The 25,282-nt window shown below is 38.2% G+C and overlaps 2 protein-coding genes across 2 annotated transcripts; one reads left to right on the top strand and one right to left on the bottom strand.

Annotated features, from left to right (window-relative positions):
* Positions 1-72: 72 nt before the first annotated feature.
* Positions 73-7,962, top strand: pbld (phenazine biosynthesis like protein domain containing). Its single transcript, XM_053502461.1, has 9 exons — positions 73-242; positions 332-431; positions 900-998; positions 1,082-1,191; positions 3,592-3,621; positions 3,728-3,816; positions 4,122-4,297; positions 6,392-6,454; positions 7,034-7,962. The coding sequence occupies exons 1-9, from the start codon at positions 159-161 to the stop codon at positions 7,141-7,143; spliced, it is 861 nt and encodes a 286-aa protein (XP_053358436.1). The 5' UTR covers positions 73-158; the 3' UTR covers positions 7,144-7,962.
* Positions 7,612-24,841, bottom strand: dna2 (DNA replication helicase/nuclease 2). Its single transcript, XM_053501984.1, has 24 exons — positions 24,812-24,841; positions 24,673-24,717; positions 24,424-24,468; positions 22,565-23,514; positions 19,154-19,327; positions 18,880-19,063; positions 18,573-18,721; positions 17,725-17,856; positions 16,818-17,046; positions 16,507-16,624; positions 16,115-16,271; positions 15,574-15,759; positions 15,249-15,479; positions 14,964-15,080; positions 14,741-14,850; positions 14,490-14,599; positions 14,128-14,349; positions 13,709-13,902; positions 12,897-12,986; positions 11,388-11,589; positions 11,123-11,212; positions 9,943-10,125; positions 8,837-8,985; positions 7,612-7,713 (listed from the first exon to the last, which is right to left on the bottom strand). The coding sequence occupies exons 1-24, from the start codon at positions 24,839-24,841 to the stop codon at positions 7,662-7,664; spliced, it is 4,149 nt and encodes a 1,382-aa protein (XP_053357959.1). The 3' UTR covers positions 7,612-7,661.
* Positions 24,842-25,282: the final 441 nt, after the last annotated feature.

The following is a 25,282-nucleotide window of genomic DNA, read 5'->3' on the forward strand; positions in this document are numbered from 1 at the left end:
TTACAGGGAGCTGTCTCTTTAAAATTACGCAACACCCCAAGGTCAAACTCCATGTTGTGTAATATTCTGCAGCACAAAATCCATGTTGTACTGGTGTTGATATCCAGTCCACCTACAAATTCTAATATAGGAATATTAGGGACGTCTAAGGATCACTAATGGAGATTCCAGTATATACTGTTGATGCCTTTACTAATTTGCCTTTTAAAGGAAACCCTGCTGCGATCTGTCTTTTAGAGAATGTAAGTCTTTAGTAAAACAGAATAAACAAATTTATCTACAGTCAATATGGGCAGTGGGTTTTACCATGCATTGTTTTTAACATATCCAGGAACTGAAAGAGGAGCTTTATCAGAAAATAGCAGCTGAAATGAACTTGTCTGAGACTGCATTCATCACCTGTCTGAAACCAACAGAAGATTTTTGTTCAGGTACTCACCGCTGCAAGACAATGCAGTTAATTATATGCATTTAAGATGTCATGTTTGTCGCACATTTTACTGCTGGGTTTGTGGCTGCTTTTTCCAGTTGTAACCCTATACATTTTAATTTTTAATCAAGTCACCACATCTGAAGTGTGTGTGATTATTAAGGACAAGTTCCAACCTCAGTTGTTCTTTAGGTTAAAGTTTATGAGTAGTTGTTGATGCAAAGAGACATCTACTATGTGCAACTTCAGCAAAATTACATCCATTACCAGCATTTTTCAGATCCATATTCAAAATTATAATGACATGCTGTACAAACATTTTCTTGCAATAGTATTTACCTAGTGCATAGTTAATCCAAATTCAACTATACTTGAACAGGCATTGTTGTGCAATGTGATCTCTTTGTCACTGCATTTACAACATCTAAACAGGTATGATGCTGCTGTTTTAATAAATGGACTTTTACAGGAGCAAGGTTTGGCTTACGTTGGTTCACCCCTACAAATGAGATCAGACTTTGCGGTCATGCAACACTGGCTTCAGCAGCTGTGCTCTTTTACGAGAAAAGTAAAAGGAGTTTATTTGTATAATTTTGCAGTAATGCTCAGGAATGATAAATACAACTATATTAAAGCTATAGAATTTCTTAGAAAACACCAACTCTGTGCTGGCCTTTGAGACTCTGAGTGGAGAGCTGCTGGTGCATCAGCGGGGTGACTCATTAGTGATGGACTTTCCTCTTAATAAGCCAGAAGTCCAGGTACAGACACACAAACATATATGCCACAAAGATACTAGGACACCACATTATTAAAACCAATAAATATGATTTTAAGGATGATGATTGGGCCAGGGGTAGCTCAGTGGTTAAGGCATTGGACTACGGTTCAGAAGATCCCAGGTTCAAACCCCACAACCACCAAGTTGCCACTGGTGGGCCCTTGAGCAAGGCCCTTAACCCTCAACTGCTCAGATGTGTAATGAGATAAGAGCGTCTGCCAAATGCCTAAATGTAAATGTAAATGATTGATAAAAAAAAGCCTACTGTACACATTTCACTAAATATCTAAAAATATTTAGATTTTAAAATAGTCTCCACAAGTAGTCTCCATAAGTGTATACATATATATACACATATACACACATACATACGTATATATAATATTTGGAGAGGTGGAGGTACGCTCTGGAAAGCAGAGGAATGAAGGTTAGCCGCAGTAAGATGAAATACATGTGTGTGTGAGAATGAGAGGAACCCAAGAGGAACGGTGAGGCTACAGGGAGCAGAGGTAAAGAAGGTGCAGGACTTTAAGTACTTAGGGTCAACGGTCCAGAGCAACGGAGAGTGTGGAAAGGAGGTGAATAGGCGGGTACAGGCAGGTTGGAATGGGTGGAAAAAAGTCTCAGGAGTGTTATGTGACAAAAGAGTATCAGCGAGAATGTAAGGGAAGATGTACAGTGGTGAGACCAGCAATGCTCTACGGCTTAGAGACAGTGGCGCTGAAGAAAAGACAGGAGGCAGAGTTGGAGGTAGCAGAGCTGAAGATGTTGAGGTTCTCCTTGGTGGTGACAAGAATGGATAGGATCAAGAATGAGTTCATCAGAGGGACAACCCACGTTAGATGTTTTGGAGATAAAGTCAGAGAGGCCAGATTGAGGTGGTTTGGACATGTTCAGAGGAGAGATGGTGGATATATCGGTAGAAGGATGCTGAGGTTGGAACTGCCAGGCAGGAGGTCTAGAGGAAGACCAAAGAGGAGATTTATGGATGCAGTGAGAGAGGACATGAAGTTAGTTGGTGCGAGAGAAAAGGATGCAGAGGATAGGGTTAGATGGAGGCAGATGATTCGCTGTGGCGACCCCTGAAAGGGAACAGCCGAAAGACAAAGAAGGCGGCAGTAAGAATAACAGATCCACTTAGAGATCATCAATGAGAAATTCCAGGTATAGAAGGTTAAGTCCAAATAATTTTAAATGACTTTAGATTTAACCTAGATAAATCTGATGGTAGACACTGTGTAGAAAAAGCTTGGAGAAGAATTCCAACCAGATGCACTATGGTTACTGTAAAGCACTGAGATCATGGTCTCCACGGGTGTTCAAAATCAAGCTCCATAACCAAATGTAATCAGTGGAAAAATATTAACTGTGAGAACCAGTGGCCAAATTTGCAATGTTTCCATTTACCTCACAGTGGCAGAAGACATGAACATGCACACAGTTAAGCAAACCAGAGTTTTTCTCCCGTCTATAACTATACATGCGAAGTAATTTACTGAATAACATTGTCAGAGCAAAAGAAAAAAATATAAAGTTAGCAGTCAGAATGGATTATTTCAAAAGAAATGAAATCAAGAAAACTTTTTAGAGCGGTATAGCAAAAACAGACAAGCGGTGTGCAGGAACCCAGCCATCCACATGGAGTAAATGCTTCCATTGCTCCATGGAACGGTTCTAATACACATATACCCCTTGTAGGTGTGTTCAGCAGTGGAAATGGTTCAGTTAAGTTAAGCATTTATTTGTCACATATACATTAAAGCACAGTAAAATTCCTTCTTCACATATCCCAGCGTAACTGGGGTCAGAGCGCAGGGTCAGCCATGATACGGCGCCCCTGGAGCAGTTAGGGTTAAGGACCTTGCTCAAGGGCCCAACAGTGGCAACCTGCTGGAGCTGGGGGTCGAACCGCCGATCTTCTAATCAGTAACTCAGTGCCTTATCCCTCTGAGCCAACCCTGCCCCTTAGCATGGGCATACACAGCATGTTTTAAATTTGCAGTGTATTCTGACACCTTTCTATCACAGGTTCAATTCACTTTTTCAGAAATTAGTACCTTTTCTGCGAGATCGTTCTCACCCATTCCTCAGACCACCTTTGATAAGGGATTAGGGATTGCATTTCAAGAACACTCCACAAGACCTGCTATTTTGGAGGTGCTTAAAATTTGGCCCATTAAGCCATTTTAATGCTTTTTTTCCCCGCTTTAAACACAAAGACCTTGAGAACTGTCGTTTCACTTGCTTTCACAATTGCCTTTACAATAAGAAAAACCAATGTTATTTATTTCACCTGTCGGTAGTTATACGGTTATGGTTGTTCAGTGTGTGTGTGTGTGTGTGCATGTATGTGATATATTTGTCTATATTTTTCATGTAGGACAAAAAGAAATTTAATGACATTCTTAAGGTAAGATTAGATTTTTATAATTTTTTTAAAGATCTTGTTCAAAAGCTGTTTTGTTTACCTAAAAAAACAGCATAGACTGCTATAATTATTTTCTCAAAATGTATAGGCTGCTGTTGGAGACCTGCCAATTCAGGAGGTGTGTCACTGTAAAACAACAAAGAAGCTGCTAGTGCGTTTGCTGGATACATGTGACAGGTACAGGAGAATCAGACATTTCAAGAATGAAAATTAAGAATCAAGTTTCTTTTTAATTTAATAAATCATACAATTTAAATTATTTTCTCTTATTTCTTATTAAATTATTTTTTTCTATTCATTACAACCACATACAGTATGATTAGCAGGGAAATGCTTGCAGTGAAATGTTTACTTTCAAGCTAAAAAATGTTTGTTCTTCGAAAAGTAGGCTATCCTGTTTCCTAAAATGTCCAGACTTCACAAGTTAATCATTTGTAAACGCTTCATACACAATGAGAATAATAGCTGACCTTTGGCTGAAGGTCTGTACTTACTTCCTTGAGTCCGGTCTCTGAGTCTCTGCTGAAAAGTGAAGATTGTGGAAGGGTTAAGAGTCTCATCATCACCGTGAAAGCAGCACCAAACTCACAGCCAGGATATGACTTCTACTCCCGTAACTTTGCACCGTGGGTTGGAGTTCCTGAAGATCCTGTTACTGGTAAGCTTCTAACTCTTAAACCACTCCTAGTAGGGAGTTACAAATAATTGTCCCTGTGCCTACAAATACAGATGTTCATGTTAGTCTATTCTGTCAAGGGTGCCACCCCTTGCATAAAAGTAGCATTTCCAACATTCTTGCCAAGCACAAAACATTGAATTTGTACCAGAGATAATGCATTGGGGTCACCTAGGAACATCACTTTCATTACTGGATCTTAAATATTATAACAATTGATAATGTGCTGGGGTTAACCCTGTATAACAGGGTTGATAACATTGTGTCCAATGCATGTTACAGCAGTTACAGGCATGTCAGGCACTTCATTATAATAATCTCATTACTCATCATGTAAAACCAAAACATTACTGCAGGTCATGTGTGTTCTTAATCCACCCCTCATTTCTTCAGATTTTACTTTCCAACAGTGAGACCTTCTTGCATTTTAATGTAGTTTTGAGAAATAGTTCTCCAGGCTTCCTGAAGAATTTTTGTTTCTCACTTTTAAATCTCATTTCAGTCCAGTTCCTATACCTGACCAGCTTCAGATAAATGTTTTCTGTTTATTAAGCTACACAGTAACCTACTGTATAAATCACTAAACCATAAAAACACATTTAACTTCAATTCATGAACCAGTCTGAAACGGGTGCAGATCAGGCAGGTAATTAGTCTACTGGTGATGCTGAATGCTGAGTGGTTGGAGCAGATGAGAAGGGAAATGAGGTTGCTGATGAGGTTGTTACATGAACATCCAATTTTTTAAATTGCAGCAAGTCACCGTAAAACATTTGTTCCATTTTTACACATTTAATCTACATTATATAATATTACAACGTACGCACAGTACCGTGTATCATGAAAAGTAGCAGCCTACACTGAAATGCACAAACCTGATTCCGAAAAAGTTGGGACACAAAATTGTGAATAAAAACAGAATGCAATGAAGTGGAAGTTTTAAATTTCAATATTTTATTCAGAATACAACATTGATGACACATTAAATGTTTAAACTGAGAAAATTTATCATTTTAAGGAAAAAATAAGTTGATTTTAAATTTCATGGCATCAACACATCAGTTGGGAGAAGGCCATGTTTATCACTGTGTGGAATCCACTCTTCTTTTTATAACAGTCTGCAAACATCTGGGAACTGAGGAGACAAGTTGCTCAAGTTTAGGACAGCCTCTAATACAGGCTTCTAGTTGTTCAACTGTCTTAGGTCTTCTTTGTCGCATCTTCCTCTTCATAATGCACCAAATGTTTTTCTATGGGTGAAAGCTCTGCAGCCTGGCCATTTCGGTAGCCGGATCCTTCTCCTACACAGCCATGATGTTGTAATTGATGCAGTATGTAATCCGGCATTGTCATGTTGGAAAATGCAAGGTCTTCCCTGAAAGAGACGACGTCTGGATGGGAGCATATGCTGTTTTAGAACTTGGATATACCTTTTAGCGTTGATGGTGCCTTTCCAGATGTGTAAGCACTTTGCCACAGTCCATTTTAAATGAGCCTTGGCTCAGAGATAACACCTGCGCTTCTGGATCATGATTAGATATAGCTTTTTTTTTAACCTATACAGTTTTAACCGGCAACGACAAATGGCAAGATGGATTGTGTTTTTTCTGGAAGTATTCCTGAGCCCATGTTTTTGTGATTTCCATTACAGTAGCATTCCTGTACGTGATACAGTGCCGTCTAAGTGCCCGAAGATCATGGGCATCCAGTATGGTCTTCCGGGCTTGACCCTTATGCACAGAGATTTTCCAAATTAATTGAATCTTTGGATGATATTATATGATATTTTATCCATATTCTATTCTGAATAAAATATTGAAATTTGAAACTTCCATTTCATTGCATTGTTTTTATTTGCAATTTGTACAGTGTCCCAACTTTTTTGGAATCGGGTTTGTACTATTACCGTGGTAATGCTAGTAATACTACTGGGTTAATGATACTTAAAAATTTTTAAACACTTTAAAATTGAAGTTGCATAATAAACTTTTCTTATGCTATACATTATAGGTCTACTTTGACTAAACGTCTTTTTTTCAACCTCACATTTTTTTCTTTCGTTTTTCCCCCCTTAAGGCTCTGCACATACAGTTCTTGCTGCTTACTGGTCTGAGAAACTGGGAAAGAAGAAAATGTTAGGTAATGAAGCCTATTAAAATCTTCCCTCTCTTTTGGTTTGCCAGAAATTGAGACATTTTTCAAAACCTTCTTTTCGGTTTAGAACTTAAATTTCTTTTTTTATGATGATCGGTTTGATTTTCAAAAATATTAACAGGGTAGGGCACAAATTATGCACCACTATGTACAAATAATAAATTTCAAATATTTTAAAAAAATATTTAGGCTCCTCACTTAAATAATATGGATCAATTTATTGACCAGCAGTAATTGCTTTATTCTGATCAGGGTCATGGTTGATCAGGGACATGGTTGGCCATCATCTCCCTGTACAAAACACTGGTCTTTAAATCCTAGTTTTAAAAATACATTTTATAAACATGCGGGTAACCCTTACATATTACCTGCTATTACATTAATAGAAATGAGGTCCTATGAAAAGACAAATATAATAAATCAATTCAGAAAAATCCAGATTATACTTAAGTTTGAACACAATACAAATTTTGGAATGATAACTCATTTTAGACATCCAGAAAAGGATGATCAATTTTTTAAAACCGACTTAATTCACAGCCTTGGTTTTTGTTTGTGTGACAGCCTACCAGTGCTCTAGACGTGGTGGTGAACTCGAGCTGGAACTGCGAGGAGACAGAGTTGACATCGCTGGACAAGCAGTTGTCTTACTTCGAGGAATCCTCAAACTGTAGAAAATGATATAGCCCTATCAATATTTCACTGATTACTGATAGGAATGTAAAACTAATTTTACTCATTGATAATTTTAATGATACATTTTAGGCCAGCAGAATAATTTAGTAACTAATTATAGGAAATGTGTTTGGTAAAAATTTACATTTCATAAAAATTTATTGTTAAAAAAAAACAATTTATGACAAAGCTAGAAAATAAATACTTAAATAACTTTATTACAGGAAAACACAAAATCTCAAAAGACTATTTACATACAAAATACATTAAGTATATTTGTTTTAAAAAATTATCTCCATTAAAAGCATATAAAAAATCACAACGGAATATAAAACATTGTAAACTTTGTAAAATGAGGTAAGAATTACATCACAGCAAAAACAGTCGGTCATTAAACATGAGGTATATGTACTTATATTCAGAACTCCCATTCAGGTATAAAGAAACTTCTAACATTATAAGCCTGCATTAGGAGTTAGCAATAAAAAGCTACAGAAGTGTTTGGATCCAATAAACGTCACAATTTGATGCGAGGTAGTGCTTCATGAGCAGCAGGTGGCAGCTGGCAGATGTAGTTCAAGTTAAGGAGTATAATGTTATCAGTAATTTTTAAAACATGTTTAATTGTCCTTCTAGGCCTACAATAATCCTGTAGTTTTTAAAATAAAGTATGAAAATATGATCTACAAAACGCTTCTTCATTTACTGACTGTCTTCACTTTTTTTCTGGGCTGGACATTAGCTCTGGTGCATCTTAGGCAGATTTCAATGAGTGGTGGCATCAGCTGGATGGAAGATGAAGGTTAGTCATTTTGATGAAACCATTCCAGAACCATTTTAAAAATTATAAGTACTTTAACCACCACCTCGCTAAAAGTTAGACTAAATAACAGTGGAAGCTATCACTTCTCTATTTTAACCTAAATATATCTATTACAATCTATTAAATTGCAAAGACGACTTATGAGTCATATATACAGGTAGTCCATGACTTACGAACTAGTTCCATTCCGCGAGCATGTTCTTAAGTCGGACAAAGTGAGTCTTCTACGCCTTTAGCACAAATATACAATGCATACCAATCCATTTGACTAAATCTGGACCCTTTCCCAACAATTACGTTTTTTTTAGCCAAAAAACATAATTGCACCTAAGGAAATGAATCTCATACAAATCTAACAGTGTTGTCTCTGCGCCTTTAAATCGTGAGGGGAATCCCGGATGCCATTTTGTCTCAGAGCTGTTTTCCACTGTATTAGACTGTAAACTTTGTTTTGTTAAGGATTTTCTAAAATTGGGATTATTCACCATCAGGACAGCTTCACAGGACAGCCATTTTCCATCATTGTGCCTCCGGACTGATTGGATAAAACCAGGAAGGACGACTCATTTCTTCCGCTCCCCCACACATACAATATACCGGACATTGGACATTTTATACATTTACTTCCACATTGAAATTATTGTAAATATTGGTATCCAGTGCATTGCAGTGTCTATTTTTTTGGATAATACACAAGCTACTTCTGTGATTGAACCGAAGGTAGAACCGCGTTCGTTTGTATTTGCAGAACTCAAACTTTCGTAAATCAGGGACTACCAGCTTATACAGGGAAAAAAAATAAAAAGCACAGTGTAAGTAAACCTTGTTTCCATAGCACTAAAACCAAAGCAGATATATATATAAAGGATATCATGTTCTCCTGCTGCATATGAGTGAGAAGTTTCTCCAGTGGAGCGTAGAGACGCATTGCCGGAGCCGAGCCCAGCATCAGCAGTTTATGTTTGGCTCTGGTGATGGCCACATTCAGCCTTCGCCAGTCTTTAAGCAGTTCTCCCAGCTAAAACACAAACACACAGGGAGGGGGTGAGTGTATTAGAAAATATGATTTTATTGTAGTCTAATATTATTGATCACTATGCTTCTGTATCATTTGGTAGTTTAACTTTCTTTATTGTGAGTTTGATGTGCGAGTTTAAAAGGTTCTTTGTATGCAAGAGTGCATGCATGCCTTCAAGAGCCCCATCACCACAGCCTTGAGAAGAACATTGTGAGTGACGCTGAGTGACGTGCCTCTGGGAATCACCAGTTACCACAAGATATGATTTTATCATGATACCCAGGTGTCTATTCGATTTATATTGCGATTCTGTAAGTAACACAATTTTTATAAACATCCCATTTCTATACTACTTTTCATAACACTAAAGTTTCTTATCTTAGCTGTATTCAACAGCTTTACAACTGAATTGAACATGAGTATTTAAGGGTGGTAAATTCCTTATGAGATCGGGAACAATAGTTTTCACATTTAAAAATCAAGGGTGACATTTAAACAATAAATTAACTTATAGACATACAAGAACATTTAACTGAATTTAAGAAAAAGCTACATCTTTACTGAGTAGCACGTATCTTTGACACTGGATGCCGTTGTGTAGGATTAAAAAGAAACGGTAATGTTTTACATTTTAAAAACGAGTTTCTGTTGCAGCACTCAGAAGTTTGTGCACTTGAAACAGACTCGGTTATGACCAAGACTGACAGGTCATGGCTGATCAAGCTGAAAAATTCACTGGCTGATTGACCATTCTCCATTATAAATGTAAAAAAAATTATATATAAAAAAAAAATAATAATAATATTAATAATAAATATATATATATATATATATATATATATATATATATATATATATATATATATATATTAAAAAGATTTATGAATTAATGTTCTGATACATGAATCCCCAGACAAAGGAAACGCAATTCATAATTGAGTTTTTTTTACTACTTACATTGCCATCTGTCTGGCTTCTGACAAAGGACACGATAATGACGCTCTTGTCCCGACCCTGATACTTGTCCACGGTGTTCACCTCCACAGCTCTGAAAGAATCCTCTTCCAATAAAGTGGAGATAGCTTTGAGCTGCTGCCGGTATGGAGCGATGACCCCGATATCACTTGCTCTGCAGCCAGCCTAAAACATCAATAAAACTTCCCTATAGTTTCTGTTAAATTTTTAAACGTGCGATACAGAACTAAAAATTTGCCTTTTAGTGTTAGGTTTTGTTAGTGTCTTATATTCCCCCTAGACAGTGTTAAATGTCCCAGGTCTCTCTCTTCCTCTCTCTATTCTCTGTAAGATCTTCCTCATTCCTTATATACACAGTTATACACATTTGATTTGTGAGTTTTGCCACGTATTCACAATGATGGATTCCAATTTCTTGAGTGTGTCTCAGGAACAAGGTAAGATGTTACACAGTACACACAGTATACACAGTATGACTGTGTATGTGACCAATAAAATTTGAATTTGAGATGTATATTCCGAGTCACACATTTCGGTGTAAATTACAGTATCCTTTAGACTAACTCACAGCCACAGTGGATCCATTGAATTTGAAGAAAACATCACCGATAGCTTTGACTAACAGACAACCCAACACTACCTCACAAGATCTCTTAACCCACACCGAAGTAGGTAACAGACCAAAATACATTCTGAAGACACTCCACAAGGGGGCATCTCTTCTCACAGCTGAACCTACACCTACACATTTGATTCTGTATTAGATAGATTTTTTAACATTTGACTGCTCTGTAATAATTTCTGTGCAACTGTTTTTGTTGGTGCATTCTTACATTTCACCGAGACCGTGTAAAATTTCCCAGGTTTCTTTCTGCCTCTCTTTTTCTCTGCAAGCTCTTCCACATTCATTATACGGTTCATAACTTCATCTATTTATTTTCTCAGGATTCCACCAAACCAAACACCAGATAAACTGCTTTATTTAGTCTTTCCACGTTACAAATGTACGTTATACAGGGTGCTTGGCGAAGGACTTAAAAATCTGATTCGGTTAAAGTTATGACATAGATGAGGGATCCTACAAAAGACTGAATGACTAAATGGCTTTTCTGTTCCGTAATATTAGATGAATAATTTACAATAAAATTTAGTACTAGATCACCTTAAGCAGCAGGCTAATGAGAGCATGCACCAGGACGGCCTCTGTGTGATTACTGACTCCACCTTTCTCCACACTCTCTAAAGCTGGAACCTGTAATGACATAATTAATTAGACTTCAAACAAAAATAAAGGCAACAATTAGACTACACAACATTTCTTTGCATGAGTGGTGTCCTAAACATAGTAAGGGCTTTAAAAATGTAAAAATGGTCTTCCCTGACTGTTTAATACATCATGAGGTTAGAACAGAAGTTGTCAAGCAGACCTGAGACGTGTCCAGAAAGCAGACAGATTTTTGCGGTTCGAGTGCAGTGTAGATCCAGGCAGTGTACTGAGGCGGACACACATGCAGCTCACTTTCTAGTGTGGCGATGCTGGGCAGCTGCAGCTGAGCATTGGCAGTCCGCTCTGAGCCACACTCCAGCCTGCCCTCGTACATCAGGGCATTGCTCAGGGACATAATCATGCTGCAGGGAAAATAAGAAATGGCAAATGATTAACAGGATTTATAGCAGAGCAGTAAACTGAGTTTCCCAATCTTTATATTTATATACAGTCTTATGCAAAAGTTTAGGCACCCCTTGATAAACAACAGATATTGGTAAAAAAATAAAATAATTGCAAAGATGTTAACTCAGTCTCTCTTGGAAATGGAAAAATATATATATTTTCAGCAAACATTGATGCATAGTTAAAAGTATAGTTATTATGCCATAAATTGAACCAAAATAAAAATGTTATAATGGCAGTGTACGGAAGTTTGGGCCCCCTAAGAAGCTCAGATTGTTTTTACAACAGCTGTCGTTAGTAAATGCCAATTTCAAATACTTTTTAAACCTTGCAGACACTCAACAACCATGGGTTCCTTTAAGCAGCTGTGTAGGACTCTTAAAAAAAAAAAAAGTTATTGATGCCCACAATGCAGGAGAAGGCTACAAGAAGATTGTCAGCTTGCAGTTTCCACAGTGAGAAACCTTCTGTCTTCTATAAAAAAAGTTCTTCTCCAGCACTTCCCAAATACCTTCAGTGGTAATGTATGAGAAAATTATTCCTGTAGATTGCTTTATGATGAAATTACCAACTTCTAATCTCATTCATGATATTTTTCCGACCTCATTTCTTCCCCAAAATTTATGCTTGACCACTATTCCAGTAATTTCCCAACCTAATTACATGCATTACAACCTTCTCGTTTGTTTATTTCTTCACTTGATGCAGGTAAATGATTTGACCCTTCTGAATCATTTTAATGACCACAGGATATATGTTTAAGAATGAGAAGCTTCTTACTCACTGAACCAATTAGTGTTAAAGAACTCTTGGCAGCTAAAACATTAAATATTTGCTTATTCAAATCCAAATGGCAAATTGCCTGGGTAGTCTATATTACTGAGCAAAATATTGCATACACATAGTGAACCCTCATATGAGTTTGCTAAATTGTTTAATTTCATTTAGGATATTTTAGTTACATCGCTTACATTACTTGATGTATACATAATTGACTATATACATTACTTGTATAATTCCAGTATACATTACTTGAGTAACTGAGTATAATCAAACAAACTCTAACACAATCATGATTAAAATTGATTTAAAATGCAATTAAACTTGTATTTTAAATTAAAACATGGTTTATTACGGAAACTTACACAGATTTGAATATGCATATGACATTGTTTTTGTCTCTGGACTAGAGACAAAACATGTCAATTTGAGCTATACTATAAACACCCCAAAAATGTTTAATGTCAGACGTGTAGTGCCCCACCTGTTCATCCTGTACTGGACATTTAGCTGAACTACAGCCTGACTGTGGTGCTCAAGACGCTTGAACAAGCTCTCATCCATGCCCAAAGCCCTGGGGAGAATTGACAAATCATAGCTCTTATTAAATAGTACATTTATCCACCAAATCGAACAAATGAATGTTCAATTAAATGTCAAGGTTGCTGAGAAGATGACTGATGCACCCCAGTCCACTCACCAGGACTTTGACACCTGCAGGGTCAGGAAGCATACGGGAAAAATCCTTTTAGAATCCACAACAACAATATTCTCCTTGAACTCCCTACACACAATCACTCACAAACACCACTTGCCCATCATAGGAATTCAGCCGGGAGCTATTGCCACGTCCCCAGATGGCTCTGGTGTACTGAGAAAACTACTTTGATGGTATTGAAGCACTAGTGAAACGCTGGGATCAGTGCATTGGTGTGAGAGGGGATTATATGGAGAACTGAAGGACGTTTTTCTGTTATTCTACAAAATCAAAAGTCCCAGTTTGACTTAAATGCCCCTCATACAGTATATTGTATTAAATTGCATGCAGCACTAAAAATACATAAGTACCAGAAGCACCTGTAAGCCAGAAAATAATTCCTGGTGTGTGAAAGCACACTTGACCTACTGTATGAAGCTGTTTTTATTTTATGGTTGTATTCTAATGTCATTCAGTTATCTTTTCTTTATACCCTCTTAAATATACATTATTTTTATACAATCTATACTATACATTATACTGTCTCTATACATCGTCTTTATACAAATCAGGTCATTATTGAAAATTACAAGCAGTACCTGGCCTCAGCGTTTTGGACAATAGGAGGCAGCTGTTGGTGATCTCCTACAAGAACAAACCGCTGAGCGTAGAAGAGTGGGCCCAAGCACACAGGCTGGCTGATCTGAGACGCCTCATCCACAATGCAGAAATCAAAGCGTCGTCGGGTGAAGATCGGATGCTTCACACCCATACAGGTAGTGGCTACAACAAGCTGAGGACAGAAAGATGAGATGTCTGCTTTTTGAGTAACACATTCACAAACTATGTGCAGTCATATAGTTGCAAGCATAATGCACTTTTCATACATTTACAACTTTTCGACTTATACAAATATAGTATTCCAGCAACTTAATTAAAAGGGCATAAGCACACGAGACTTGTTACTGTAATTCCCTCACTACTTTCACAGCCTGCTTTTAGCCTCCAGTATGCGTACCTCTTTGTTATAGAGATCCTCTAGCTGGTCAAGGGTTTTGATTCCCCTGGACTGATGCTGCTCCTCAGTGAAGGGTAAGATGTCACGGTGCACTTTCTGAGCTCGGCCCAGACGCAGGAAGCCCACCTTAAACCTTTTCAGCTTTAGCAAAATGTTGTCTACTGCAGAATGCGTGTAGCTGGTCAAGAGTACACTGAAGCCACAGGCGTGCAGAATACGCACCTGAGGAAGAGACAGATACAGAAAAGGCACTGAAAGCGACATCATATAAGGACACTATTCTCACAAATCTCACAGATTTATAGATATGCAAGTAACTGGCAATAGTGGTCTATTCGGAAGTAAACAGGTCTTATACTTACCAGAGTACAAATGGTGGTGGTTTTTCCAGTGCCAGGCATTCCAACAATAAGTGTATAGTCTTTGGACAGCAGAACCTTTTTCATGGCCTGTTTCTGAGGTTTGTTGAGGCCTAAGAAGCAGAATATGACATGTGTCAATGTCTGACAGTACAGGAATATCATGCAACCCAATGCCCGAAGCTTTTGAAAAACAGAAGCTGCTTGTAAGAACCCAGGCATAAATCATAAAACAAGAATATAAACCAAGACACCTTTCAGAATGTTGGCAACGGTGTCCTTGGCATCTCGTGGCAGTACACTGCTAAGGGTATCGATGAATTGAGGAGGCTTAAACTCCACAATGAGCTGCCTCAGCCTTTCACTGCCAGAAAAGAACCTTAGGGTCAGAGCCACTACAGATCACATATGTCAAGCCAAGAATGCAATTATCTCATAAAAATACCAACACACTTATCGGTCTGTTAGTATGCAGACCTGTTTGGCGAGTTCTCCATCAGCATGGAGAGGTTTCCAAGATGTGTGCTCAATCCTCCAGCCCCCTCATCCTGATCCAGCCGGAATACCATATCCGCAAAATTCTTAGAGAGATTTCTAAAACAATAGAGTTTTGTTTTTGTTTTTTTACTTAAAGATGCTGCCTAATGGAGATGAATAGTCTAAAATAAAATTCTTCCATAAAAAAAGTAACATAAAAACCACTGAGGATGTAACAATGAGATTTAAATTTCTATAAAATAAGGAAACTACAATGGGACTTACTTATCTAAATGACACATCACTCCTGTGTTTGTAATCTCGGTGATGTATCCAGTGGCTATACCGATAAACCTGGAGTCCTGATCGCTGATCACCACCCTGTCCCCGACTATCAGTGTGATGAGTGTATGGTCTCCTTGCTTGCGCTTGAAGCGGTGTATGTACACACCCTCAGAGAGAGTAGTCACGCTCCCTGTCAATACCATGTTCCCGACACATCCACCATTTTTCTCCCTGAGGGACCACAAAGAAATTTAGCTGATTGTTCATTCCCAAATGTCTATGTAGTTCCAAATAATATAGTAATTCGCTTTGTCTCAATGCCGACCTCTCCTGAGCGGACAGGAGCCAGATGTTGCGGCGTCCTCCCTTGCTCTCCATGGTGCGTGCCTCCAAGCTGCAGAGCAGCAACCAATGGCTGAAGTACTGTAAGTGAAGCTGGTTTAGATGGTCACTCTCAAGCTGTAGGAAAGCCTCGGGGTCTCCAGAAGGACGGTGAGCCTTCTCCACAGCTCTGGACACAGAAAACATGCGTAGCCTTGAAAAACCTCCAAAAAACTACAAGTATCTATTCTCGGCAGAGGCTCTTATCAACATAATTGACGTCTTTGACTTTAAGGGATCCATTATTATTCCTGTATAGCTAAAAAAATAGATCCACAGACAATGCCCATGAGACTGTTGTTTTATTGATTACAGTTCAGCCTTTAATACCATAGCCCATGAACATACATATTCCAACAAATATGTTTCTAAACCTAATACTTCTCCTGTATGGTCAAAAGCAATACTCACTGCAACTCCATTCTTACCCAGATTATATGTATATAATATTATATATACAAACTGATCTAAGAGGTGTGCAGTACCTGTTGTAAAGTGCACAGTTTCTTTTCTGTGGGCAGTACTTGCAGGCCTGCTTGTCCGAGATGACTTCGGGTAAACGTGCCATTTGATTTTTGCCCTCCAGCTTGACGAGACTGTTGCTAAGATGATGCACCAGAGTGTTCCTCAGCTTGATCAGCTCTGTGTAGACCAAGAAAAATCATCAATATCAGTATTCACATATGAAACAAAGAAACCTTGGTTTCATATCAATGTTCTAATCAGGTTTTCCCTCTAATACAGTGTCTTGGGTGCCACAGTTTCCAAAGACTTTCCCCTCTGATCAGATTATACAAAGCTGACTTTGTAAGACACCTCTAAACAATTAGGTTTTCTAACATTTGGGATCTGTTTGTGTATGCTGTTAAGATAATACCTCTTCTGTCCATGTGGTTACCCACTATAGGGTGTAGATTGCCAGTTTTCAAGTAGACGAGGAAACCCGCCTCAGCATCTGTCCTTCTCTCAGTGCTCATAAGAGTATATAAGATAACCTAAAATATAAAAATTGTTTAAGACATAAGCTTGTAATGGATAACAAAGACAAACAAGTAGTCTTTTTGGACAAATTACTTCATAACTCATTATTTAAAAGATGTTGTGGCTGAGAGTGAGTTTCCATAATGATTAAAAGCCAAAAATCATAATCAAAAGAGCCCTAGTCTATATCGTTGAACATGTTCTTACCTGGCTGCGATGCTCAATGGAGTTAGACTCCTTGCCCGTCTTTAGCTCTAATGGTACAATCTTGTCTATATGCTTCTTGCCACGCCGGTGGATCCTAACACCTGCAGTTACATCAATTTTCCCCTTCAAACCAAACCTTGGAGACCAGATGTTCTCCTCAATGTCCACAAAATCAGTGACGGTGATGCTGCAGTTCGAGTCCTCTCGGCTCAGAGCTCCATCACTGGGACTGAGGACAAAAGCGTAGCTAATCAGAACTAAACACAAACAAGCAACCACCTGCACCACACACACACACACACACATATATATACACTTTACATACTCAACTGCAGTTTCGGTCATATTTATTCCCCAACTGGAACATGAGATCATTGTTATTCAACAAACAAATGTGAAATATTTTCAAGTACAACATTGCAACTGCTTATTTAATTTATTTTTTTATTCTTATTTATATTTAAAGTGTATAAATTGTATGGATTACATTGTTTTACATGTGCAATTTCTCAGCAGCTTTGTATGTCTCAAGTACATAGAGCTATCTGTAAAAAATAGTTTAATACTTGTACACTCTTCTATTTATATTAAACTTTCTTTTTATTATATCCCATGCACTATAAGAAGTGGGACTTAACTTTATTGAACTCTATGCAATTACAATAAAAAATCCATTCATCCATCTATCTAATAATAATAATCATGTTTCAAAGCATTACAACATAGGAAAAAATTATCACTGGTTTAAATCAGTAGTCAATTTAAACGAACAGCCCTGATTAAGTTCTATTAAATTTGATTAGATTCAACTTTATTTTCACTGGGCAAGTTCATGTACAAAGGCAATGAAAGGCACTATTAACCATTATCTGCCATCCAGTGTATAAAAGAGGAGAATAATGCTTACAGTCTGAGACTCAGCTGTTTCTGCCTGGCCTGTTGAGAGGTACAGAGATAATCTTTGGCCCATTCAGCAATCGCAGGAATATATTCCTCCACCTCCTGCTTCATGTCTGCTTGAGTCAGTTTCAGACTGTACCTGGCCAGAAAACATATATATATGCATTAATTAATACATACATATACTTTTATATAAAAAATTATATAACAATATATAAAAAAAAAACAGGCTATTGAGAAAATCATGATAATTAAAGAATTTCAATACAAATTTAATTGCACCTATGTATCATGTTAATATCGTAATGGATGGTCCCTGATGATTCAAACCCCTAATATATATAATTAAATTTCATAAAATCATGGGTGAAAGTAAGTACTGCACCATTAAAAGATTCAATGGTGGGATGCAGCACTAAAGAAGGGGGAGAGCACCTACCTGCCACCTACAAGTCCACATTCAAAACCAGCAGAAAAACACATCTGCTCAGGTCATGTCATCTTAAACAACACTTTGTCTCTTTATTAACTTCCTCTATTGTCTATTAGTGTCTACTGCAAAATCTCCCAAGTGAAATGTTCATTGGAATAAGCTGTGATGCTTCATGGTGATGTTTTACTCCAACAACACAAACAACATCTCAGACAAGCTAAGCGTAAGGTGACTAACAGGGATTCTCTCTAAACGATACACAACTATGCATGAGTGTCTTTTATTTCCTAAACAAATAGAAGCGAACAATCCGAAGCGGCGACGGTCGTGGTAGTAGTACTTGCAAGAATTTAAAACTACATCCACTCCTGCAAAAGATATACCCTTAATAATATTACAGTATATGGTTTAATGCCCCTTACATTTGTCCAAGGTAGTTTGGTCTGAGCAGGGCTTCACTGGCAAGTTTCTCTAACTTTTCAGGAGAAAAGTCTAAGGACATGGCAGCTTTTTGAAAGATGTCATGAACTATGGTCCCATTTAGCATCTGCTTGCTTCCACCATCCAAACTCTGAAAGTGAAGAAAGTGATTATTAAGTGTAAAATAATATGCAACAATCTGGCTATAATTCACCAAAGCAAATGCATTGAGAAATCTAATGCCAGGAATACTCTAGATCAGTAGATCAAACTGCTTATGTCCTTCATAACTATAAACACTCGTCTTACCTTAAACATCTCTCCAAGTACACCTCGTCTCATACAGCGGACACTGCCAGCTATGCTGGTCCCTGAGATAAGCACGTCAGGAATAAGTATCAGGAAACCAGAGTTCCTGTTAATCTCCCATAGGCCAGAAACACAGTCCCCTTCCAGATGAATAATGTCTCCATGAGCAACTGGAGTGTCCTCCCTGAAATAACACAAACACATGATGAACAACAAAAAACAGACTTTAAGACCACATCCCTCTACAGTGTCACTACAGTGTAAGGTTTTCTACCAGCCATCTTTTAAAATGCAGGTCTCAGTAGGGTGTGAAGACTTTGAGCAAGTGATGGTTAAATGCTTCTCAGCGTAGCCATGGGCTCCAGTGGTTTCCTGCACATCTAGAACCCAATACCGGTTATGGACTCCAGAAGCCAGGACGACATGCTCAGGAATGCTTCTCTTCTTCCTAAAAGTCAAAGAAAGTTACAGCAACATGGTTGTAAAAGCTGTAAGAGCTGCACATCTGCACAAAGCAATATTGCGTAAAAATTTTTTTTACCCAATGCAAATCTAAATAATGCATTAATTAGGACCGTTGCTTCTGTGGGTATAAAAAGCTGGTACTGTCAGTAAGTTCATCATTCAAACAGCTATGAACACACGACATGACGTCATTTAATGGACAAGCAGCGCCACCTGGCCATGGGCGGAAGGCAATCAGATGTTGCTCGTAAACTTGGTGTGTCTCAAAGTGTCATCAGCAGACTTGCATCAAGACACAGAACTACTGGCAGAGTTCATGACAGACCCAGGAGTGGTGCACCACGAGTGACAGACCGCAACGATGACTAGTACCTAAGGTCCTATGGTCGGACATTGTTATGAAACTGCCACAAGGCTTCAGGCCCGTTTACGAGATGCGAGGGGTACTAGGGTTTCCAGACAAACCATTCGCAGAAGACCGTTGCAGGTAACTCCACTGACACCAAGTGACACTGCCCTGTGCACAGAAATGATTGTAGTCAGCGTTGCTGGAGACGGCAAGGTGAGCGACACGCTGAGGTCAACATGGTCCCCAGGGTTTGCTTTGGTGGAGGAGGTGCAACAGTTAGCGCAAAACAGATTGGGTTGTTGTACATGGCTCAGTCACTGCACGTTCTTACCTCAGAGACATCATAGAACCCATCATCATCTCCCAATTCCGCCAGCACACCCCTAACTTTTTGTTCATGGATGATAATTCTGCCACGATGTGGTAAAGTATTATCACAGCTCGATTTCAGGAAGTTGGAGTGCCTCATATGGTATGGCCATCAATGTCCCCTGACCTGAACCCGAGCACGTCGGGACCAGTTGAAGCAGAGACTGGATGATCGTACCCCACCTCACGTGACATGGCAAAACTGCGTGTAGCACTTGTGGAAGAGTGGAACGCATTGCCCCAGGACAACATCATGAGGCCAGTGAGGAGCATGAGACGTCGCTGTCAAGCTGTCATTGCGGCAAATGAACAAACACCCGCTACTGACATTGTCAATTTTTGTTATATGGGGCTATCCCTGTTATTGTCTAAATTATTGGGGTAATAAATATTCAACTAATGAAAATGGTGTTTCTTCTCATACATCATTAGTAATATCAAAGGGAACTTTTACTTATTTTATTTACATTCAAAGCAAATAGGAAAAGCACTTCTGTAAATAACAAATATGTAAATAGTTACATATCACGGGAAAAGCAATAATGTACTTTAGGTGTGCTATAGCGCTGTATAACACTAGAGACTAAAATCAATAATCAAATTAGTTGGCAACAAATTTAATTGTCGATTGGTTCATGTAGAGAAGTGAGTAAAAGTGTGACGATAAACACTTTAATGAATAAAATTCTTGTAAGTTCTTCTAAAAAGTGTGAGTGAGACGAAGTAATAAAAATTAAGAATTAAACACTGTATATAAAGATGGTAATGTTTCAGAGCATGTAGTCCTGAAACACCAGAGAATTTTCTTGCATTACTACTGTATGTTTTAATAAATATACAGTATATGCTGTCAGGATTATGTAGTATGTAGTTATCTTTAGATATATTCTTTTTTCAGCACAATCTAGCCAATACGGTGAATTGAATTTTATTTCATTTTAACCAGTTATACACACATGACTGAGCAAAAATAAATAAATAAATAAAATAGCACAGATTTAAAACAAAGATCAGATGCCTTATTTTAGGCTTTGTGACCACATAATAATAATAATTTAAAAAAAAAATAATAATAATTATAATAATAATAATAATAATAATAATAATCAGCGCATTTTGTGAGTTGTGCATTTTTGCGACATCGTTCCCATATTATGGTAGCAGTACGATGTACACATTTTAAAAATAACAACAACTTTGGTTCTACATGACATCATAAATCCTCCTTTGTCGACACACCAGCAGGACTTCAGTACAAACAGCTGTTTTTAAGGCCTAAGAGCTATGACATCAGCCCTATTCCTTCATAGTGTGTGAAGGACCCTATTTTTTTTTTCCCTTTAATCGGTCAATGGCCAGTGTTGTGTTGCCGCTTAGATCGGTGCTGCTAGAGTTTTATTAATCTTCCTGGGTCTTATAAAGAAGAGCCGTTTACTGAGTGTTTGGTGTTTCTCTGTGTGGCACATACACACCCGTTAGTACGCCCTTCTTACTCTTTTTACCATCTGTGATGGATTAATAAATAGTGGACAGTACACCTCTCTCGCGCTGCCGCTCATGTACATATTTACTCTGCTAGGGCGAGAGCGGTCTACTGTTTGCTACTAATTAATAGATTATAGATATTATTGTTCTCCTGGACAGATTTTTAATAAGGGTCTGCAAATATACTTTGCCCGCCATTAATATACCTGGGAGGCCAGCCCAAGTATACTCTATGTGTGGAAAACACTGCGATAGATGGATCGGCTATCAAAATAAGCTCTAGAATACACGTTAAAATAATCGCAATATGATTTAATTTTTATTTTTTTTATCCCCAAATCCTGCAGCACTACAAACAAAACAGATTCCATCGTGGTTCATTTACATAAATATTCAATTAAAACATTTGTTTAACAAAGTTTTTTTTTTTTTTTAATGTTACTTGCGTTATGGACATTTGTTATATTATTCCTCTTATAAAACTCTAAAGTTAACACTTTAAAGTCAACAATACTTTGTTATCAAGTCCTTTATAACAGTTATAAACAGACGTTCACTCACAAGAGACTCTCTTGATGTTAATAAGCAATAAATGCGGGTCAGTTAAGGGAAACAAAGGACTTAACCGCTGTCCTTTACAAAAGTGCTGACACTGAAGACTTCTTCCATGAATGTTAAATAAGTTTTTCCTTACATAAGCCTCAACACATCAAAGCAAGACAAGCTACAGCTACACAAAGCTGTAAAACCATTTTTGTAGAGAATACACCACACAATTCCCGTTTATTTATCGAAAAAAAATAAACATATGAGAACAAGACCATAAAATATAAACCTGTGATTTATCTTATAGAGAGAACTACCATTCAATTACTTCTGACAAAGGGCTACAGTATTAGACATGTTAATGGTAACTAATTTAATAAATAACATTAAGTGATAGAATTTTAATGTGAGGCATTACCTCACTAGAACTCTTGTAATTATAAATGCAAAGAAAAATAAGCAAATACTTACTCAAGTTTGGACTTTTTATGTTCTGGCTCTACCAGACTTTGCTCCATTTCGTCATTGAACCAGCTGTCGTCCAGCAAACTGAAATTCTCCTCAGCAGTTGTGATGGTCTTTTTATCGTCACCAAGCTTCGTAGCCTGTTTCGATACCTTCTCATTTTCACCAGCATCATTGTTGCATACCCATGAAGTGTAGGACACCACGAGATCCGACTGATTCTCACTGGATACTTTGTTGAAGTCCATGCTTTGTTCTGTACCGAGAGGAATATTCTCCTTCTCATCTGCACCGGAGCTGCTTTTATGACTGACTTGTGGTAATTTCGTGACCGACCCCGTAGTACCATTTTTTTTCTGTGATGTCATATTTCCCAGTATCTTATCAGACAAAGTTAATACTGAACAGTTCTTCTCAGATAAAATCTTCTCAGCTTTCCCAGGTTTTTTATGCATGCTCTTCGGGAAGTCTATCGTCGATTTTTTTGTGTGCAAATCACCAGTTTCACGAATAATCTGAAGAAATTTGTTCAAGTCATCTCCTTCTAAGCTTGATTCCTGTTCAGAACTTTTGACTAGCTGCCCTGTTCTGGGGCGCTTGGATTTCTGATACGTTTCTGACCCGTGCATCGGCCGTTTCACTGAACTAAAATGACCAATAACATTCTCTACATTAACAGTGTCCCCGGATTTTGGGCTCGTCTTGTTTTGTGGCTGCAGTGACCTGTTGGACAAGAGCTTCGTCTTGCAGGTGAGAGCTCGGGAACGTGGACTACGGGACACAGGAGAGCATTGACCAAGAGAAAAGGGTGGAGTTTGGCAGTGATATTCTTTTTCACTTTCAGGTGTCTCAGGGATGGTGAAGGGGGAGAGCGGGAACCTTGTTTCTTGCTTTGCATTGTAGATATCTACATTTGCCCCCAAAGCAGTACCTCTTTTTGGGGATTTTGGTAGCACCTGTGGGAAGAAAAAAATTAAAGTACAAAGTAAGAATACCAAGTTATTATCAATTTAATTATTTCTTTGGCATTTGGATTTGATAGATCAGACTTCTGTTCAAATATACATATTGTCCAAGCCCAATTAAATTAAATAAAAAACATATGATTTACAAAATTTTCAGCATTCAGAGTGCTGCAGGTAAATCAAATCTAGTTGGCACAGAGCTAAAAAGGGTGTCACTCTAATCTTACCATCATCTAATCTATCCTTGTCAGGCAAGTGATAGTCAAATTAACTAGCAGCTAAATAAATAAATACAATACACACCTCATTAGTCACCACAAACTTTGCTATTGTTAATACTTAGAAACACGAGTCCAGTCAGCAGTCTGCGTTGTGGTTCACTGTGCACCAATGCCACCACGGCTCCTGGGTCCCTAACTCAAACCTGTAAGTTTGTGGATTTTTTTTCCCCACATTCTCCTCAGACTCATTCCCACCAAGCAAAACAAGAAGGGCAGGAGTAGCTCGGTGGTTAAGAAGTTGGACAATTAATCAGAAGGTCCACCAAGTTGCAACGTTTGGCATGTTGTAAAACATGCTGGTAGCTTGAATCTTGCCGCTCGGGGGTACAGTAGCTCAGTGGTTAAGGAAGAGCCCCAATCCAAATCCCAGCACGACCATGTTGCAACTGTTGGGGCCATGAGCAAGGCCCTTAACCCTCAACTGATCAAATGTATAATGAGATAAAAATGTAAGCGCTCTGCGTAATGCCGCACATTTTTCAGCTGGAAACTTTCCCCTGGTAACCTCTCTCTAAAGTTAGACGGTAGCTAGACTGACTAGTCGAAACCATTCGTGGGTCTAAGTGTGCGTGTTTGTGATCTGAAATGAACCGATGTCCCATCCATGGCGTAGACTTACCTCATGCTGAGGGTCTCTGGGATAGAACCCAGATCCTCCGCCACCCTGACCAGGATAATAAAGCAATTACTGAAGATGAATGAATGAATGAACAAGAAAGACACTTCACCAGCCCTGAACTTCAGTGAGTACAGTTACAGAAAGTCCTTTACACCCAACCAATCAACCTACAACCCGTGAAGTGTGTCACTTCTGATATGGTTATAATGAAGTGAATTTGCTTCCTGGTGTGAGGGATGAAGAGCTTACCTTGGAGAAGAATGCAGAAATGTGTGATTGCAGTCCACTGCTCACCTGCAGCACAATCAGCTCACAGTTAATATTCACAGCTCGTATAGCCTCAATTAGATGCTTAAAAAATAAGCTTAGTCGTTAAATCAGTACTCACCATTGTTTTCTTAGGCTTGATGTTCGACATCGTCGACATTCAAATAAAAATGGCTCTAAAGTTGAAATATTACAGCTTATGTGTAATACAGCTGACTGAAGTTAGCATGAGGTAGTTTATGATTAGATCAACTTCTCTTCATCCTCTATCCAGTTTTGAGGTAAAAATATCACTAATTAGATTCTGTCAATCGGTTAAAACGTCGTCCAAACCGCACACACACACTCACTTACATACACACGTCTCTCTATTCACATATTCGCGCCAACGGTATAAACGCAATGCGCATTTCTTCTGCTGTTTTTGTTTACTGTAGCTGAAAAGCTGTTAATCCATAGTGCCCTCTAGTGTTAGATACAAATAATACAAAATCTCAGAACAAGCCATACTGTATATCAAGAATATACAGTGAAGAATCAGCTGAGTCAGTCTTTTCTAAGTCAAAGTGGGTCTTGAAAGAGCTTTAAAAAA

The sequence above is a fragment of the Clarias gariepinus genome, chromosome 8 (assembly GCF_024256425.1).
Source record: "Clarias gariepinus isolate MV-2021 ecotype Netherlands chromosome 8, CGAR_prim_01v2, whole genome shotgun sequence".
In the NCBI taxonomy this organism is placed as follows: domain Eukaryota; kingdom Metazoa; phylum Chordata; class Actinopteri; order Siluriformes; family Clariidae; genus Clarias; species Clarias gariepinus.